Source organism: Staurois parvus, unplaced genomic scaffold (assembly GCF_062004578.1).
Source record: "Staurois parvus isolate SC_StPar_1 unplaced genomic scaffold, SC_StPar_1.0 ptg000175l, whole genome shotgun sequence".
Taxonomy (NCBI): domain Eukaryota; kingdom Metazoa; phylum Chordata; class Amphibia; order Anura; family Ranidae; genus Staurois; species Staurois parvus.
This window is the reverse complement of record NW_028317971.1, coordinates 11,035,021-11,055,885: the sequence shown is the minus strand read 5'-3', so window position 1 is coordinate 11,055,885 and position 20,865 is coordinate 11,035,021. Positions and strand designations below refer to the sequence as shown.

The 20,865-nt window shown below is 42.0% G+C and overlaps 1 protein-coding gene across 1 annotated transcript in view; it reads left to right on the top strand.

The window, feature by feature from the left end:
* The window catches only part of PRRT4 (proline rich transmembrane protein 4), a 66,380-nt gene that overhangs the window by 19,481 nt on the left and 26,034 nt on the right, over nucleotides 1–20,865 (top strand). Inside the window, exon 2 of the mRNA XM_089676960.1 lies at nucleotides 9,421–10,388. Coding sequence (XP_089533086.1) covers nucleotides 9,497–10,388 — 892 coding nt within the window. The 5' untranslated portion in view covers nucleotides 9,421–9,496. The remainder of the gene's footprint in view (nucleotides 1–9,420; nucleotides 10,389–20,865) is intronic.

Here is a 20,865-nt window from a genome sequence, read left to right as displayed (position 1 = left end):
GAATGATCGAATGCTAGTTTTTTTAACAGGACCGTTCGACTGAAGCTAGTTCCTGCTGAACCGGACAAATTTTGATACGTGTATACCCAGCTATAGTGCTCTCTTTAGTAGGCATGTACAGATGCCATGGACACGATGCTTTGCTTCACAGCTGCTGCATTTTTCATTCAAAGTGCAGAGTTTGACAGGCAATACCGCCTGTCAAGCTCGCACATTGCATATATTGGGGCTGCAACTGCGTGCTATGCAGATGATTGCAGTGTGGTATTGTGGCATTTTAGGGTTAAATCAGGTGGTGAGGTGGCGTTATAAGAAATCCTTAGTTTGCTTGTGAAATGCCCTCTAAAAAGTGATCTGAATGTGAATCGCTCTTCAGAGAGCACTGCAGCTAGCCTGAAAGAGCTAAAAAGTTTAATTTCTTCAGATAAGAAACAACAAAAAAATCCATAATGATCTTTCAAATTTTCTCATCCATAGTGTCGAAAACCTAAGGTTGATTTTTCCCCATGACTCTTAGAAAATCGAACGGTTCTTTTGAAAATGAATGTTTTTGAACAACGTTCTACCAGTGTCTGGCTATCTTTAGGGTTACAAGCAGGATGGCGTGATTGGGGCCTAAGGATTAGGCATCAATCCCTGTGCTAAAAACCACCAGTGCCAAACCTGCAGCGCTGAATGCTAATACACTGACATGGATACCAGAATTCAAAGTATTTGTACAAAATATTAATGTGATTAAAAAAAAAGAATGCAATCATACTAAAAGTTGATCAGAACAAGTACAATTCCACATAAGTAAAAGCAGTATTAATCCTGAAACCAAAAATGGAATATATTGCAGCTCACCAGTCATTAGATGTGGTGGCTACATTCATTTTCTTTTATTGGCCCTTTTTCCCACGTGGTCATCTGGTCGGTAACACAGCTCCTGTTTTCGTAAGTGAAAAAGCACAGGAGGAACAGCAGCATTGTCAGTCTGGGGAGTGTTAAATGTAGTAGCAGATTTAGATGCACTAACAAACTCCAGATCACACTTTATAATCCATTACAGCAAAGTTTTTTTTTTCGTTTTTTGTTTTTTTTTCCTTTTGGGATAAAGGTTTTACATAAATAATCACCCCTTGCCAGTGTTAAGTGGTTTGTCTCATTCATTTAAACTGATACATTCTACTGGAGAGTGTGAGCTTCTGAAAAACAACAGAATTACTGGCTGGATAACCAGTTTAGAAAAATAATGCAGCCATCGCCTCTAAGAATCACTAAGCTACAATATACACTATATTGCCAAACGTATTGGTCGGCCTGCCTTTACACACATATGAACTTTAATGGCATCCCAGTCTTAGTCCGTAGGGTTCAATATTAAGTTGGCCAACCCTTTGCAGCTATAACAGCTTCAACTCTTCTGGGAAGGCTGTCCACAAGGTTTAGGAGTGTGTCTATGGGAAAGTTTGACCATTCTTCCAGAAGCGCATTTGTGAGGTCAGGCTCTGATGTCGGATGAGAAGGCCTGGCTTGAAGTCTCCACTCTAATTCATCCCAAAGGTGTTCTATCAGGTTGAGGTCAGGACTCTGTGCAGATCAGTTAAGTTCCTCCACTCCAAACTTGCTCATCCATGTCTTTATGGACCTTGCTTTGTGCACTGGTGTGCAGTCATGTTGGAACAAGAAGGGGCCATCCCCAAACTGTTCCCACAAAGTTGGGAGCATGAAATTGTCCAAAATGTCTTGGTATACTGACGTCTTGAAAGAGTTCCCTTCACTGGAACTAAGGGCCAAGCCCAACCCCTGAAAAACAACCCCACAACATAATCCCCCCTCCACCAAACTTTACACTTGTCACAATGCAGTCAGGCAAGTACCGTTCTCCTGGCATGCCGCCATAACCAGACATATCCATTGGATTGCCAGATAGAGAAGTGTATTTGTCATTCCAGAGAGCACATCTCCACTGCTCTAGAGTCCAGTGGTGGCGTGCTTTACACCACTGCATCTGATGCTTTGCATTGCACTTGGGTGATGTAAGGCTTGGATGCAGCTGCTCATTCATGGAAATGCATTCTATGAAGCTCTCTAGGCACTGTTGTACTAATCTGAAGGCCACACAAAGTTTGGAGGTCTTTAGCTATTGACTCTTCAGACAGTTGGAGACTTCTGTGTATTGTGCATGTGCTGACCCCACTCTGTCATTTTACGTGGCCTACCACTTTGTAGCTGAGTTGCTGTTGTTCCCAGTTGCTTCCACTTTGGTATAATACCACTAGCAGTTGATTGTGGAATATTTAGTAGCAAGGAAATTTCACGGATGGACTTAATGCACAGGGGACAACCTATCACGGTACCACACTTGAATTCACTGAGCTCCTGAGAGCATCCCATTCTTTCACAAATGTTTGTAGAAGCAGTCTGCATGCCCAGGTGCTTGATTTTATACCCCTGTGGCCATGGAGGTGATTGGAACACCTGAATCCAATGATTTGGAGGGCTGGCCCAATACTTTTGGCAATCTAGTGTATTAAATCTTTGCTTTTGGGTTTAATACCAATTGTAAAAGATGCATATTTATAAACCCCACAGGAAACGATAATAATCAAACAAACATAATGGAAAATGTTTAGGCTGGAAAAGTCCAGAGGCATATTCCTTTGTCATCTCTGCTCCCTGCCAGCCATTGCTGAGGATGATTGATATGTGCCGACATTTTATTGCCGCTTGTTTTGATGATTAGAGAATAGGAAGTACATTGTTGTATGTTTGAAGGTAAGTAGGACTGGCTGGCACAGCATGCCTACACCAGACAAAGCAAATAAGCGGACTTAAAAAACAAAAACTATCAATTATAGTATTAACTGCAGTATGATAACAGGCTCCACACATCAAACAAGCCCAATTTAGTACTGCAAAATGATCGTAAATGTTGTCTTTTGCATTGTTGTTTATGAAAAGTTAAAGAATTAAACATATTATGTAAAGATGTATGTCTAAAATACGTACTTAGTACCAGGCATGGGACATAAAAATGTCAGCAGATATATGTGCAGTAGACAGAATCCACAGTCTGCTCAGACGCATCCTGGCTGAACCGCAATCCAGTGACCTGGTCATAGACTCTTGTGTGTGATAACATTGGAATTCTGCTCTGATCCCCTAGGGTGTCCACTGATAGCACCTGCAGCCCACTGCTGCAGTACAAGTATGCAGAGTTAGATAAGGACAGCACTTTCTGAGTTCACATCCAGTGTTATGACAAATGTATTTCTATGTTTTTTACAGTGTAGAATCTGCATAGAGTCAAATATAGACTGAAAAATATTCTGGGATGACTTTTTGTTTAACTGTTTTAATAAATTATTTATTTCAGGTACTTGTATAGCGCCATCAATTTATGCAGCGCTTTACACATGTATATTGTACATTCACATCAGTCCCTAACCCTCAAGGAGCGTACAATCTAAGGTCCCTAACTTACAGTCATACATACACATATTAGGGCCAATTTAGACAGGATCCAGTTAACCTACCAGCATGACTTTGGAGTGTGAGAGGAAACCGGAGTACCCGGAGGAAACCCACGCAGGCACAGGGAGAACATGCAAACTCCAGGCAGGTGGTGCCATGGCTGGGATTCGAACCAACGACCCTAGTACTGCCAGGCAGAAGTGCTAACCATTTAGCCACTGTGCAGCCCCAAAAACAAATGTCCCCTTTTTAAAAGATAATTAAATGGCAAAAATGGAAGGAGGTGAGTTTAAACTGATTTAAGGGGAATCTCTCCTTTTATAGTACTAAAAACAAAAAATATGTCCCTGCACTCGGATATCTCCCTAAATCGGAGGTATCCAAACTGTGGCCTGGGGGCTGGATACGGTCCTTTGCCAGCCTTTAAGCAGCCCTTGGGGCACTATTCCTCTGAATGATACAAGGCACTATTCCTCCCACTGACACCAACAATGGTACACTATTCCTCCCACTGACACCAACAATGGTGCACTATTTCTTCCACTAATACCAATGATGGGGCAATACTCTTCTTTACTGACCACCAACCCTGAGACCATGTTTATTTTCACAGATCCTGGTCCCGAGACATTTTCTACCCCCCACTGACCACAATCCGGTCTCCTAAAGTTTGAAGTACAGTAAACTGGCCCTTTGAATGAAAAGTTTGGAGACCCCTGCCCTAATTAATAAGTAGCCAGCACAAAAATTTGTTATCAAATCTTAAATGCACTATAAACTAAAAAGTGCAGCACTAAAAAGTGACATAGCGATGCATACCCAAAATATTAGGTGAAAAATTATATAAACACATATATAAAAAATAACTATAAATGCAGATAATCATAACCATATATATATAAGTAACAACGATATGTGCAAATCTCAATGTGCAATAAGTGTCCTTTAAAGTGGAGCTCCAGTCTCCCCCCAAAAATAAAAGTGAGCAGCTACAAATACTGTAGCTGCTGACTTTGAGTATAAGGATATTTGCTTGTCCAGGGATCCAGCCATGTCCTCACCCGAGCCAACTTTTCACAGCCAGTTTCCTACTCGGCATGTGGGAGCTGCACTTCACTGTGTGACTGGTCCCGCAGTTTTCTGGGACCTGTGCATGCCCCAGAAGGCTGCAGGTGGAAGGAGGAGGAGCCAAAAGATTGATGTGGCGATCTTACCTGGGAGCAGGTACCTGTCAAACACCCCCCCCCCCCCCCAAATGTGGCAGTGGAAGGGAAGAGAAACAAGCGGGACTTTCTCTTTTAGGTGAAGTTCTGCTTTAAATGCACCCACACAATGATAATTTAATCACACTGGGGGTTATTTACTAAAATTGGAGAGTGCAAAATCTGGTGCAGCTCTGCATAGGAACCAATCAGCTTCCAGGTTTTTTTGGCAAATCTTAACTGAACAAGCGTAAGTTAGAAGCTGATTGCCTACCATGCACAGCTGCACCAGATTTTGAGTGGGAAGCTTCACTGTCAATGATGTGAAGTCCCATGGACTACTAAATGATCCAGGTCAGTGGAGACCAGTGCAGTTGGAGCTTCTTAACCAGGTAGGTATTTTCAGGACACATGGTAAGTTGTTGTTTTTTTTTTGTTTTTTTTTTATAGGACACATTCCATTTATAGTCATGTGAGCAAAATTCACACCGCCTATAGCCAACTTTAGGTAGCTGTTGGACCTTTTACTACTAAGCATGGTACTTTAGGTCCAAAGATGTCTTAAGCAATTATGAGGTTTAAGCCTAATGGAGAACAATTACATTAGAGATACGGAATGTACAATATTTACTGCACAGTTTGATGTTGGCGTTTGGTGTCTGTGAAATTATTCCAGCCGCTGATGTCACTGGAGATATTGATTAAGAGCCCTACTCATGAGTTTTCCTGGTTTTAAAATGCACCATACGCTGCTGCAGTTGGCTTTCATTAGTCAACACATTTTTTCTGTGCCCCTCTTTGTTTCAGTTTTACTTTGTAACTGGGGTCTGACTTTTTGTAGCTCCAATTGCGACCCCTTGTCCAAAGAGTGCATTTAGGCCTAATTCACACAGACGTACCAATCCGTACACCCTTGCAAAGTGGCCATCTTCACACACATGAGATGCACAGATGTTCCATGCAGATTGTCCAGGCAGCTTGCCCATACAATGACAGGGTTTCTTTGTGCATTCTGGAGTGTATATCCATGCAGGTCTGATGCATGGTTCTGTTCGCTAATATGAATGAGGCCTTACTGGCCACCAAGGCACTCTTACTGGACAACAGAATGGGGGGGATACGGGAAGTAAGACCAGGGTAGTAAACTGAATATAGATGGGAACATTATATAGGCTTTTTTGATTAACACAGTGTAAAGTAGGTATTCTTTGGCGTCTACTGTTAGGTACAATGTCTACTTAAACTTTAAACTTGGGTAAGGGTTACTTAAAAGCTGTTCAAACCATAATGTAATCTAATGTGACTTCAGTGAAAAGACCTGAATATTACTTTTGCCACCAGACTCAATGCTACAATCACCACTGACACTTGCAAGGTCCTACTCCATGAACAGTATATAAAAACAAGGTTTGTTTGTGCCTTGTCTCCATTGGACCCTGAGCAATCCATAGACATCAGATTGCGGTTGAATGTGCAAGTAAGATTGGACTGTCTAAGGCCTCTTTCGCTTGGCTGCTCCAATCAGGCCCACCTGTCAGTTTTTCACTCACCTTTTTTATACTCACCTAGCTCTGATCTGGTTTGCTAAAAAAAATGGAAGGGAATCCATCATCTTCTATATAGATGGACCAGATTTGGAGGGCAGTCAGGTGTAAACAGACAGCAGAATTTGTTAACACTTGGTCACCAATAGAGCAGTGCCGCTTTAGTCCATGTCCGCTCTGCATAAACTAAGCGAACACGGACTTGTCATCCGCCAACTCTGCTCTGATCTGCAGGGGATCAGTGGACAGATCCCCTGCTGATCCAAATGGAGACTGACCCATGTGAAAGGGGCCTTCAGATATTTCTTTTTTTTTTTTTTTTTTTTTTTTTTTTTTCCTAAGATCTCTTAAAATAAATACTTTTTTGAATCACTTGGGTTTGTAAATGAGGAAAACATACCTTGGTGTTAGTGTATAGTTGGTTTGTAAATACATGGCTATGGAGATGGAGTAGAGTACCATCCACCTTGGAACACCATCCGAAAACATTAGTAATATGTTGATAAAGATCCAGAACAACTACTTGCTATTTCCTCAAGACTGGAACAGGAGCGGGAATATCTATTATGATCTGTTGGTTCCCATAGATTCGGAGATTGTCAGCTGATCCTGTTAAATCTTATGTCTATGAGCTCCTCCTTACCCTTAAGGCAGAAATATTCAGAATGGGAGCACTTATTTGAATGATACATGTCACACTTGCCTCAACAGTTTTGCTAAGCATCATTTAGTGCATTATTCTTTAAAGCTGAACTCCAGGAAAAGGAAAAGTCCTCCCCTACTGCAGAGGTTTAACTTATCATTTATGTCTAGCAGTTTTTTTCACTCCTGCAGGCTCCTTTGCTTTGCTAGACTGATCCCTGCAGCCTCTTCTCCCTTGCCCTCTGGTATTTTCAAGTCTGTTATCATCCAGACCTAAGCAGAGTCCATACCCCTCTACTGGACGTTAGGACATTGAGGGCAGTCCACTGCTGGAACAAGGGGAACACATTTTTTGCCTAGGGACTAGAGGACCAAATAAGTAAAAATACTTTTTACTGGGCCCCAGATTAAACAAGCATTTAACCCTAGCAGTGTGGACCCAGCCCCTGCAAGGAGGACTTTTTTTCTTTTCCTGAAGTTGCTCCTACATCCCTGATGGTAAACTTTTTCATATAGGGGGGCTCAAGTGTGGCCCCTGACCAAAACCATTGGCTGCACATATTCACTGAATGTATTACTATACTACTAAGCTGTAAGAGATGGCACATATGCATCAGAAAATGATCAGAGACAGCAGGCATGCTACAAGAGATGGTCAGAGACTGCAGACATCAGAGTTGTTGTAGACTGAGGACATGCTTCAGGATGCAGTAATAGACTGAAGACACATTGCTAATGATCACAGCTATGACTCTTCTTTTGTATATCAGTTCTATCACATTTGTGCCTTTGATGTTATTAAAAACATATGGTATTAAAAACATATCAAACTTTGTTTACTACTAGAACCAAGATTAAAGAATATTCTTTTTCTTTACTGGCCTCAGTAAGGAACAAAACATAGACTACTGTCTGCAGGGGCCCAAGGGCAATATAATAGGTGCCAAAGGGGTGCAGGCAGCCTTTGGTCCAAAGGTTGGGCATCAGGGTTTAAAGTGGTTGTAAACCCTAACATATACTCAGTGAAGTGACTAGCTTCAGGTGATACACAGAGATTAAACAAATCATTTTACATAAGTTGTACCTCCTTTTTCTGCAGTCTTCTCTCCTCTACATCAGTTCAAAGTGCAGAATTTATAAAGCTTGTCTGAGTATTCAGAAAAAAGGGGGCAGAGAGCTGAAGTTACACTCAGAGCTCAGTGAGGAGAGCTTTGAGAGCTGATTGGAGGGAAGAGACACTCCCTCTTCACACAGCACAGAGGAACAGAGCTGAGGCTGTCAATCCGCTGGAGCTCCCTCCCCTGTCACTTTTTTGCTCTTGGTGTGAAGAAAACCTGTCAGATGTGAGTCCTGCTGTTAGCAGAGGAATGAAGCAGCAGACAGAAATGACGCTTAGTGCACTTGAGACAAGCACACATTGTATAGGGATGTGCTTTAATATTTCATGTCTGAGGTTTACAACCAATTTATATTCCTATCCAGTCAGTGGCAGACCTCTTACAATAACCAGTTTCTTACTGTTCACTAGTAAAAATACCAGAAAATATCTAATTCTCCATGTTTGTATGGGCTTCTAACAGGAATGATTTAGCTTATAACAACTAACTATTGCAAAATTGGTGAACAAAACCTCTGGTCCAGTCTCTAGTCTAGAGACCCAATTATTCCTCACTGGGTGTCACCATCTTGCCTCTAAGCATAAGATAAAGGCAATGTTAACTGTCATTCACAGGCCCACACTTCAAAGATACCTCAGCTCAGAGACTGTATATGTCATTGCTCTTCATATACATCAGTGCCAAAATCGAGTGGTTAGAAATTAGGATGAGATCTTTTCTACTAGACATGTGCACACCAGAAATTTTCATTTCATTTTTTTCCAATGCATTTTGTTCATTGAAGAATTTAATTTCGTCATATTGAACTGATTTTCATTTTCAGAATTTGTTTTGTATCTTTGGCATTCGTTCTTGGTTCAGGTGTATTTGAAAAACGTTACAGTTTTTCCAGAAGATTGCTATATATTAACAAATCTGATGGATTCAAAACGGAAGGATTCAATATTTTTGAACGCTAGTCCAACCTACCAAGAGAAATGGCATGAGCTGATTGGACAATATTGTCTGGTGTCATGTGCATCTGTAATAATGAATGGAATGAAATTCGAATCCATTTGTTATCTGAACAAGATGGAAAATTTAATTAAGTTCCCCATGGGCCTGAACTACTATCACATCATGTGACATCATGCGAATAAAACTAATGCATTTGTTAATTTCGTTAGAACTTTTTTTTCGGATTCATCGACATTCATTACTATGTCCATTCTGAGATTCGTATACATCCAAATCTATGAAAATGAAATGTTCTGACTTTTCACAAGTAGTCTAAATTTGCATATTATTATAAGTGCGTTTTTAGTCAGCAGAAAGGAAGAAAGTGAGTGTGTTGGAAATTGTTGAATGTGTAGATTATGGAAGTATCACTATGTTTACATATTTAAGAAATGGAAAGGCGTACCCTCAGTTTTACTATATTGCTAAGGATCATGTTTTATGTTTTGTGTCTTACAGTTTTTGTTGGCAAAGAAGAATGAGCGCTCGGTGACATGCTGTTTTTCTGGTAGAGGTTATTAAAACAAGACACATCATGGTTTTAACATATTGGACTTCGATAAATATATTTTTGGCATGTTTTCGTTTGAGCCTCCAGGAGACAATACCAACTGAAACCCTCCCATGGTCTACTGAAGAGTTCTTTGCACCACAGCCTGTCTCATCCATCGGTCATTTGGCAGAAGCAGAAGATGCTTCAACGCCTACATCAGCATGGCTTCTGGATAATGAGGTACAAGTTTCTGATGAAAGCCAAACCGAAAGGAATATATCATCTGATCTAAACCATGAGCATTCCATTTTAGGATCAGAACTACTACACAATGATATTTCATTGCCTAACAAGACTTGGACAGAGAATGAAACCGTACAGTCAATCACTGCTACTTACAATCTAAAAGATGAGCATGTGACAGAGGTAGCTATTGAAGAACCTCCAACTGTGCCACTTGTCATAGGCTCTCAATTATCGACATCTCACTGGCCTGAAATCTCTTCTGAGTTCTTTACATCAGCTTTTTCGACAGCCTCTATCTTTCCCCTTGATCCTATTTATGAGCCAGAATCCAGCTTGGATGAAAGTTCCCATTATCTACTAAAAGAATCAGATGATCTGTCTACAATAGCTTTAAGCAGTTCCTCTTATCCAGATGTCATATCTGATGTCCCTTTACAGCCATATATCTGGGACATATCAGAAAAAACTGACCTTGATCTGCCAACACATGAAGAGAAGACCACAGAAACCCAATATTTCGTGACGCACAAAAAAGATGACGAAGCTGAATTTCTAGCCACTGAAGATGTCCCACTTGTTACCTCTGACATGTTTCCTAAGAAAATAATTGAAGATTCCACAATACAACCCAGAACAGAGACAGATGAAGAAGAAATTTTCGGTTTAGCTGTGGCTGAAAACATTACAGGTAAGAGCACATGTAGAACATACTGTATGTATAGCATAGTAGGAAAGAGGTGATATTAGAAGAGAATGGTAACAAGGCTATGATGCGGAATAATTCAAAGTGTACCTAAACCCAAGAGCAAAAGCAGCTTACTGGTCCTTAGATGTGGTGGCTGCATTTGTTTTTTATTATACTTTTTATTCTTTATTTTAACTTGGTAATTCTGCCAATCACTTCCTGTCAAGGGTAACAACGAAGTAGCTTTGTCACCCTAGGGCACAATGTGTTAGAACTACATGCTACTGTGATTGGACTACATAACTGAGAATACAACATCCTGGTGGGAAGGATTCCTCCTTCCACCTGGCTTGTTTTGATGGAGGAATATGTTCTTTCTTAAGCCTTCATAGTTACATAGTTAGTCTGGCTGAAAAAAGACAAAAGTCCATCCAGTTCAACCAAAAAAAAAAAAAGTGCTAATCCTATACCTACCATTGATCTAGAGCAGTGGTTCTCAACCTTTCTAATGCCGCGACCCCTTAATACAGTTCCTCATGTTGTGGTGACCCCCAACCATAAAATTATTTTCGTTGCTACTTCATAACTGTAATTTTGCAGTGGGAGGACTAGTGCCACATCATTGGTGTCAGTGGAAGGAGTAGTGCCCCATCACTGATGTCAGTGGGATGAATAGTGTCCCATCGTTGGTGTCAGTGGGAGGAATAGTGCCCCATCGTTGGTGTCAGTGGGGGGAATAGTGCCCCATCGTTGGTGTCAGTGGGGGGAATAGTGCCCCATCGTTGGTGTCAGTGGGGGGAATAGTGCCCCATCGTTGGTGTCAGTGGGGGGAATAGTGCCCCATCATTGGTGTCAGTGGGGGGAATAGTGCCCCATCATTGGTGTCAGTGGGGGGAATAGTGCCCCATCATTGGTGTCAGTGGGGGGAATAGTGCCCCATCATTGGTGTCAGTGGGGGGAATAGTGCCCCATCATTGGTGTCAGTGGGGGGAATAGTGCCCCATCATTGGTGTCAGTGGGGGGAATAGTGCCCCATCATTGGTGTCAGTGGGGGGAATAGTGCCTCATCATTGGTGTCAGTGGGAGGAATGATGCCCCATCATTGGGGTCAGGGGGGGAATAGTGCCCCATCATTGGGGTCAGGGGGGGAATAGTGCCCCATCGTTGGTGTCGGTGGGGGGGGGGAATAGTGCCCCATCGTTGGTGTCGGTGGGGGGAGGAATAGTGCCCCATCGTTGGTGTCGGTGGGGGGAGGAATAGTGCCCCATCGTTGGTGTCGGTGGGGGGAGGAATAGTGCCCCATCGTTGGTGTCGGTGGGGGGAGGAATAGTGCCCCATCGTTGGTGTCGGTGGGGGGAGGAATAGTGCCCCATCGTTGGTATTAGTGACACAAATGATGGGGCACTATTCCTCCCACTGACACCAATGATACTTACCTTGCTGACCCCTGCTCCAGCCTGGGCTCGCTCTCTCACTTACCTGTCAGCTGTCTTCCTTCTCTGGCCGCTCTGCTCTTCACTTACTCCGGCAACTCCGTCGATCTTCTTAGATCTACGCGCGCTGCCGCTCGGCTCCTCCTCTCCAAGCTCCACCTTCTCGCCGGTGATTGGCCGCCTGTGTGCCTCTCCTGAGCTACAGTTCCGGTGGCCAATCAGCGGCGAGGAGGCGGAGCTGTTGAGTGATCTCGGAGGTGTGGCCAGGTGACAGGGCAGCGTATCATCCCGCCCACACATCGCCTGAGTCAGAGGAGCGGTGTCTCGGTTCCTAAGACCATCGGAAATATGTGTTTTCCGATGGTCTTAGGCGACCCCTGGGAAATGGTCGTTCGACCCCCAGGTTGAGAACCGCTGATCTAGAGGAAGGCAAAAAAAACAGCAAACCATGATGCAATTTGCTCCTGCAGGGGATAAAATCCTTCCTGATTCCCTGAGAGGTAATTGGATATTGCCTAGATTAACTTTGCCTATAAATGTTAGTATCTCCCCCCCTTAAAGTGTTACTAAATCCACAACAGTAAAATCAGTCTGTATATGCAGTAAAGTATGCTTGTTAACCTCACTGTGGAACCTAAGGGGTTAATCCTCTGCATTGTGTAAAAAGGCTCTTTGATCTTTTCTTTTCTGCCCCTCCTCTTGTTGAAATGACCACCTGATACAGACTGAACCCGTGGTCACATGCACATGCTCGGTTTGTGTATTGCTAGAGAGTTTATATTTTCTTGGGAGAGTGCATGTGATCAGCACAGGGCCAATCAGCACTGTCCAGACAGAGGTCAGGGGATTTCCATCCTCCTAGAGCAGAAAGAAAACTCCTCCTACAAGCTTTAGCTAGTGCTGGGCTGGACACTGACAAAAGGCGCACGACTGCTCTAACTGCTGATGAAAAAAGATATATTTAGCAGTTTTATATTTACTAAAATAATTGCACTATCATGTTCTGTGTACTGTGGGAGACCAGATATAGTGAATGCAGGGTCCTGGGTTTAGTAACACTTTAATCTCCTCTTCTCAAGAGAGAATAAATTCAGTTCCTCTAATCTTTCCTCATAGCTGATCTCCTCCATGCCTCTTATCCGTTTGGTTTCCCTTCTCTGTACTTTCTCCAGTTCCCCAATGTTCTTTTTGTGAATTTGTGCCCAAAACTGAACTGCATATTCCAGATGAGGTCTTACTAATGATTTGTACAGGGGTAATATCTCTCTCTCTCTCTCTGGAGTCTATACCTCTTTTAATACGAGAGAGGATTTTGCTCGCTTTAGAAACCGCAGCTTGGCATTGCATGCCATTATTAAGCTTGTGATCTACCAGAACTCCCAGATCCTTCTCCAGCATTGATTCCCCCAGTTGTACCCCCCTAGTATGTATGATGCATGCATATTCTTAGCCCCCAAGTGCATAACCTTACATTTATCAACATTAAACCTCATTTGCCACATAGTTGCCCAATTAAACAGTGCATTGAGGTTGGCTTGTAAATTGGAGACATCCTGTAAGGACATTATTCCACTGCACAGCTTGGTGTCATCTGCAAAGACTGAAATTGGATTTTTAATCCCAGACCCTATATCGTTTATAAATATATTAAAAAGGAAGGGTCCCAACACTGAACCTTGGGGTCCACCACTGATGACCCCAGACCATTCAGAGTATGAATCATTAACCACTGCTCTCTGAATATGATCTTTTATCCAGTTTTCTATCCACCCTTCTATTCATCTAGCTGATTCCTACATTTCCCACTGTAATATAATAAAAACTGTATTTGAACATGAATCATCACTACAGAAGGGTTATGGTATTGCCGTCTATCATGAGTAATGAAGAGGTGGTACATCTCTTTGTTGCTACACTGAAAGATGTCAGATTTGCATCCACTTTTCCCATAAATGTGAGATGACCACTGGTAGGGTGACATTTGGCCCAGCCACACTGCACCTCACCAGCCAATACCCATGCAGACGAACAATGTAGAGATGGCTTCTCCACATTGCAACACTAAGGGTCTGAAGTACAGTCTGCTTTTGTATTAAAGAGGGAAGACCCATTGAAATCCTCTAAAATATAATTAAAGAAATCACTACATGATCCTAAAGTGAACCTGTGGTCACAATAAGCGCTTCCCACTGCCCTACCCCCTAACTCACTTAGGCTCCACTCACATCTTGGCGTGTTGTATCTGGGGCAGAATCATTGCTATTCTTCCCGTGATCCCAAAATGCTCTGGAAAACTGACAAATCACACTACGTTTGTTTAGGTGCCATTCATTTTCAATTGAACCTAAACATGGGTGCAGTTCTGCCATAATTGTCACGCTGCAATCTCGCAAACCACATCACGTGAAGCTTGTTGCCCCAAAAGAAGCTCCTTTTTGGGCGATAAGCTTTTGTGTGATGTAGTTTGCCGCAAATGCAGCACGATTAATCTTGTGACAATTGCGGCAAAATCGCACCTGCATTTAGAAGCCATTGAAAATGAATGGCAGCTGACAAATGTGGTGTAATTGGTCAGTTTTACCTATATGTGAATGGAGCCTTACTATAAAAGGTAGCAGAAGGCATAAAACTACCTCTATATAGAAAACACTGCACCAGGATTCCATGGTGGCCAGTCACATGACCAAATTCCAAGTGATATGGTAATTGGCCAGTAAGACTCTGTCTCATGTTTAGTCTTTCCCTTTAATAGATGTCATGTGACCAGTGTGCCAGTATGTTGACATGTAACTGGCTGCTGTGGATTTAAAAGCCAGATCTGTGACCATGTTTCCAGTCTATATTTATGGTGTAACATGGAACATGATCAGAGTCCACAGCCCCCCACCCTCCTACAGCCCCACACTTACAGAATCTGGGATCCATTGCTGGTTTTTGTGAAATCTGAAATTGGCAAGGCTGTGTGTGGCTACATTCTCAAAGTTGCATCATTCATTCAAAAGGAACTGTGAAAGAAAAAAATACAAGCCCCAACTGCCACTTCGGCAGTGATTTCACCACATTTGTGGTCCATTGATCCTTCTTCTGGTCCCATTCACAACAGAACGCAGCGTGGGAAACCCGCATTCCATGCACGTTTTCTGCACCGCATTTAAAATACACTGCAGTTGTGATCTGCAATGGGTGTCTATTAAAGTGTTTGTAAACCCTACATATACTCAGTGAAGGGACTAGCCTCAGGTGATGCACAGAGATAAAACAAATTCTACATAAGTTGTACCTGTTTATCTGCAGTCTTCTCTATTCTACATTTGTTCACAGTGCTGAATTTATGCAGCTTGTCTGAGATTTCAGAAAAAGGGGGTGGAGATCTTAAGTCACACCCTGTAAAGCTCAGTGAGTAGAGTTCTGAGAGCTGATTGGAGGGAAGAGACACACCCCTTACACACAGCTCACAGGAACAGAGCTGAGGCTGTCGATCTGCTGGAGGTTCTTACTCTGTCACCTTTTTTCTCTTAGTGCCTGGAAAACTTGTCAAAAGTGATTCATGCTGATAGCAGATGAATGAAGCAGCAAACAGAAATGACGCTTAGTGCTCTCAATTGAGATAAGAACACATTATAGAGGGCTATGCTTTTTCATATTTCATGTCTGAGGTTTGCAACCAGTTTAAGCTAATGACACCCCAAAAGCAGGTCGCAAACAGTGTGTTTACCTGCACCAGATCGCATGGTACAGAAGTACCCTGTGATCCGGTTTCAGTGTGTTTCCAAAAGTAGTGCATGTACTACTTTTGGGAGAGTGCAGTGAATGAGCTCAAATCGCACTGCACTGAACCACATGTGTATCGCACAGGAATGCACAGGACGTTCCTGTGAGATTCCTCGGGTGAACCGGCCCTACAGCTCCATAGCTGAAAGTCTGTTCTTCCGTAAGGACTTGAGCTGGAAAAAAAAAGTCTGCAGGGGCCACAGCATTGCTCCCACAGTCCACTGATCACAGTTATACTTGGCTTTACAAGTTCAGATGCAATAAAATAACAGTTGTACATTTATACTGTTTTTATTATTTTTTTGCTAAAGGTGAAATTCTCTTTTAATGTCTTCTGTTGTCGTTGGTGTCTTCTAAAGAGTAGAGTGCTTAGAGGTTTCTTTTCCTTGTAATTTATATTTTTTATTTTATTTTCTTTTTCGTAATTTTTTTTTTTTTTTCTACGGTTAGGTTTCAGGTTTTTTTTAAAAAAAAAAAAAAGTCACTAGCTTTCTGTTTAGATTTGGCAGTAAAACCAACTTTTTTTATATAGACTGTAGACCATTTTACAAGCATGTTACATGACATAAACTCCCAGTAAAAGGACAAAAAATAAATATTTTTTTTTTGGCCACGTCAATTGATGGCTAGCTGACTAATAACTCCAGTGTCCCCCTGGGCAACGTGCCTACTAGGAAATCCTTCCTGTATTTACACAACCTGCTTGCTTTACACACAGATGGTTCTGTGTGAATGGAGGTGGTTAACGCTGCTGGGTTTCAGTGGGGGGAGGTTGTGCATTGCTATGTATTGAGTGGGGGAGGCTACAAAATGTGGACTTTATATAAACACAACCTCTGCAGGTGTATACAGAGGGTCTGGTGGTGGGGGATGCTGGCCCTTCACCTCTGCAGAACATGAGTCTAGACAGATGTATGTGCAAAGGGCTTCTGCCTTCATTAAATAGACCATATATGTTAATACGGCAAGAGTTCGACTTCTGCCTTTGCACTTTGTATGTTGAGTGTAGGAGGGCTGTTTATCCTAGAACAAAGTGAACCCCCATATTCCTAGATTTTTATTTTTAATAGATTTTTATATCTATTTTTTATGATTGGTCAACCTTGCATGACCTTTTGGAAACATAGCTCTTCTGTAACTAATTTTAGTTTCTCCTTCATACATTGCAGATATTTTAAATAAAATCTGTTAGTTCCGAACGTTGATTGCAGTGTGGATTTTAAAGGGTCTCTTAATGCCAGGAAAGCTGTTCTCTTACCATGTAGTGGTTGGAACAATATTCACGCGTAAAAGCTCTCTTATTGGTATTCTGCTCAGGTAGTGACATATCACCCAGAATCCCTCATGCTTGCAGTTGTTGCGTCACTAAGAATTCTGCAGATGCTTGTTTACCTCCGTAACCTGCATCGTGGATGATTACATTACCTTTATAATTATCAGGAATATATCTTTAATGGATGAATGTTAATAATAATAATAATATAGTTAGATGAAAAAAAAGACAGAAGTCCATCTGTTTATTAAACATAATGTATGCAGCAGTTCAGATATTAGACCTTTGATGACTTCAGATGTATTGCTGAGCTTGAGAGAGACATCCGGACATTAGACTAGCTGGAAAAATGTAGTCTATTTGATACAGGGCTACATAATAGTATCCGATCAGCAGCTGCATGCAAGATGCTAATAAATTAATGAGGTACCGTGTGAAGAGATCTGTCACAGTGATCCTTCATTTCACCCATACTTCACAATAGAGACCTGTATTTACCTGTTTTATTCTGTTTAATGCTAGGAGTTCTGCATTTGTAATCTAAATCAGAATTATTAAAGGCACTGTACACTTTGAATTGTTTTAAATAGGTGTTAGTTTCATTATAGTCTCTGTGTTGTTTGTTTGTCTTACCTTGTGATGATAGGCTGACATGTTGGGGCTGCAGTTTGTAGTGTCATGGCTGATCGATTCCCTTATGTCCATGTATTCATTCACCTAGCTTGTCCCTGTTCGTTAAAGAGACAGGCAATTTCTTGTTCTGGGGCAACATCTGTGCCTTACCATTTCCTCTGTGTTGTATCACAAGTCTGGTAGTGCTAATGTGATGAAAGACTGCATGGTGATCTCTCTGTTAAAGCGGAGCGTCACACAAAAGAGGAAGCTCTGCTTGTCTGCCTGCTCCCCCTCTGCTGTCACATTTGGCACCTTTTGGGTTCGATTCCATTTCCCTGGGGGGCAGCTTTCTGTGACACTTCACAGATCCCAGAAGACAGCAGCCCATTCACAAAGTGCAGCACACTTTGCTCATGTGCATTGGTAAACTGGCTGTGAAGCCAAAAGGCTTCACTGCTGGTTTCCTGTAGTCAAGATGGTGGCACTAGCACCCGATAGCTGAGTGAAGAATCGACTCGGGTGAGGACACCACTGGATGCCTGGACAGGTAAGCTCCCTAATCTTAAAAGTCAGCAGCTACAGTATTTGTAGCTGCTGACTTATAGCTTTTTAATTTTTTTTTTTTTTTGGGGGGGGGAACTCTTTAATTGCTCTGCCTGCTTGGTCTGTGTCAGATCTACGTACTATTTAGCTACTATTATAATATAGATATGCGTTTTTGACCTTTGCAGTGAGGGTCAAATCTTAAAGGATAAGTTCACCTTTTGACAAAAAATAATAAATGCACATTTTTTTGCAGGTAACAAATTGTACACTTATTTTTTGTTGAGGGAGCCTGGAAAGCATTGTTACAGTGATCAGAAGATTGTTGGTGCTATGCAGGACTCCTGTAGACCTGTCATTATATCTGCTTTCCCTTACATCCTGTATGAGCAAGTCAATACACTCTGACAGGAAGAATCAATGAACTACCACAGCACTCATAGCATCATGGTAGTTCACTGAGAACTGCAAGCTGATAGCCACAAAGACTGATTCACAGAACACTGTGAATGAGTGGCATGGCCAGGCCGGGGGGCAGAACCCCACATGGCCGTGTGATCTTTGATTTCCGCTAGCTGTCAAAGCAGGGGAGAGGGGAGGAGCGGGGGGCCGGTCCTTTCCGAGCATGTTACATGTTACACCCTGAATACGGGGGTAACGTGTTCTGAAAGGTGAACTTATCCTTTAAGATGAGTGCGGGGATGGTGTGTGTAATCACACGCATTCCTGCACCCACATGTATCCGCATACAAAATGCGTTTCTGCTCAGAAAATGCATGGGGTGCCAATAACTCTCAATGGCACCCCTACCCACTGAAAAATGTGGTGCAATTTCCTGCACACAGATACGCATTGTGCAAACTCGCCATGCGATTTCTGTGCGGCCGTGTTTTAAAAAAGGTGCAGGGACCTTTTCCCTGTGGGAAACGCAGGCAAAGCAGCCCATTAAAATGAATAGGCTGCCATGCCCATGCAAACACGGCTTGCAGAGCTACAGAGATGTGAACCTAGCCTAAGTTCTGGTTCACACTGATGCAACTTGGGTCGCACAGAATTGCATAACAATGGAAATCGCATTAATTTCAGTGGTTCCTGTTCACATCAATGCAATGCAACTGCGATTTAACTTTGGGGAAGGATCCTGTTATACTTTGGTTCAGTGTGATTTTGTGCCACAGGATTTATATAGCGCCAACAGTTTGCTCAGTGCTTTACTATATAAATGCATCAAAAATGTATTGACACGTGTTTTTGATGTGATTCCGGTGTTTTTTCCTCCTAACTATTCTTCTCCAGAAATGGCAGTAGTATGAAAATCAAATAAAAATGCGCCAAAAACGTCATACTGCAGTTGCTCTGCATAATCGCATTGGAAATCACAATTACATTACTGTGAACCAGGCCTGATTCACACACAAACATATGATTTAACCTTCTAAAAAGTAAACCCCAATGGATCGTGCAGATCACTGGTGTGTGTGATTGTGTGCTCAACCCGATATTTGATTTCCATTCTGAGGTGCACGTCCTTTATTCATGATGTGACTGGGTCTTTCTGGACTATTTCTGTGCTCTTCCTTTTTCTTTTTTTTTTTCTTTTTTAAATTTGGATGATATAATTTCTGCATAATAGGGTCAGGTTGTGCTGTGTCTGGCTGCTTTCCTACTGTGCTCTTCCAAATACATTAACATGCATGCTTGAGCATTAGGAGCATGCATGTAAATGTGACAGATTCAATTGTTTAAAGAAAGATCATTGAAATGTTCCTTCAAATCCCATACAACATCTCAAGTCATTGAGGTTGATTTGCTAAAGAAAAAATATAATGTTCATTTTCCAAATGCAGTTGCACTCTGCAAGGAAATTTACCACAGGGCTTAGTGAATCCAATCCTATTCAAGCAAAGATGCAGTTTTTGTTATTTTTATTATTTTCATTGCGTGTGATTGAGTATTCTTTGCAAAGTGAAGTTTCACCATATTTACTAAGTTCTGGGGAAAATTCCCTTGCAGAGCGCAACATCAACTTGTGAAATGAACAGTGTATTTGCATTTAGTAAATCAACCCTTGTGTCTATCTGCAATTCCTTATTTATTCTTTTAGCCCCATGTTGACACATTTAAGAATGATCGTAAATTTCAGCTGCGGTATGGTGTGTTCACTTTTTTTTTTACTTCCCTCCTGAATGCAGTCACTGTGTGAAGTCAATCTCCCAGACGCGTCGATAGCCCCTGGCTATCACTGTACATGTGATGTATTATTTCTTCTAGCTTGTTTTAGGGCCAGTTCACACCACAAAAACGCACAGTTCACACCACACTCCATTTCGCTACATTTTTGATGCATTTTGATATATTCCAGTACAGTTCTGTACAGAAAAATTGCAGCATGTTTTACTTTTTTTTTTTACCTGCACCTGAACACACTGGAACTTACTGCATTGGTGTAAACTAGGGCCATTGGAATACATGGAAAGCAGTGTGCATGCATTTTTGATGCAGAAGAAAAAACACTGGGCTAGTGTGGGCCAGCCCTTAGTGCATCTACTTTAAGTTGGAACCATTTCAATAGCATTAATGTACAGATATGTAAACCCTCACCATGTAAAACAATTCATACAGTTTAAAATAGACATGAAAGGTAAAACATTTGTTTATTCATATAAAAACATTATAAATACCTTTTTTCCCACCGGGGAGCTGGGGGAGGAGCCAAAATATGGCGCTGTGAGGCAACCTAGCAAAGGAGCTCCGGACGCCTTTATGAGTCCCACGTAGGATTAGCCCTGGAGCCTACCTGAGCCTGTGTCCGTGGTGGCTGGGAGCTGAGCGGTCCGGTGACTGG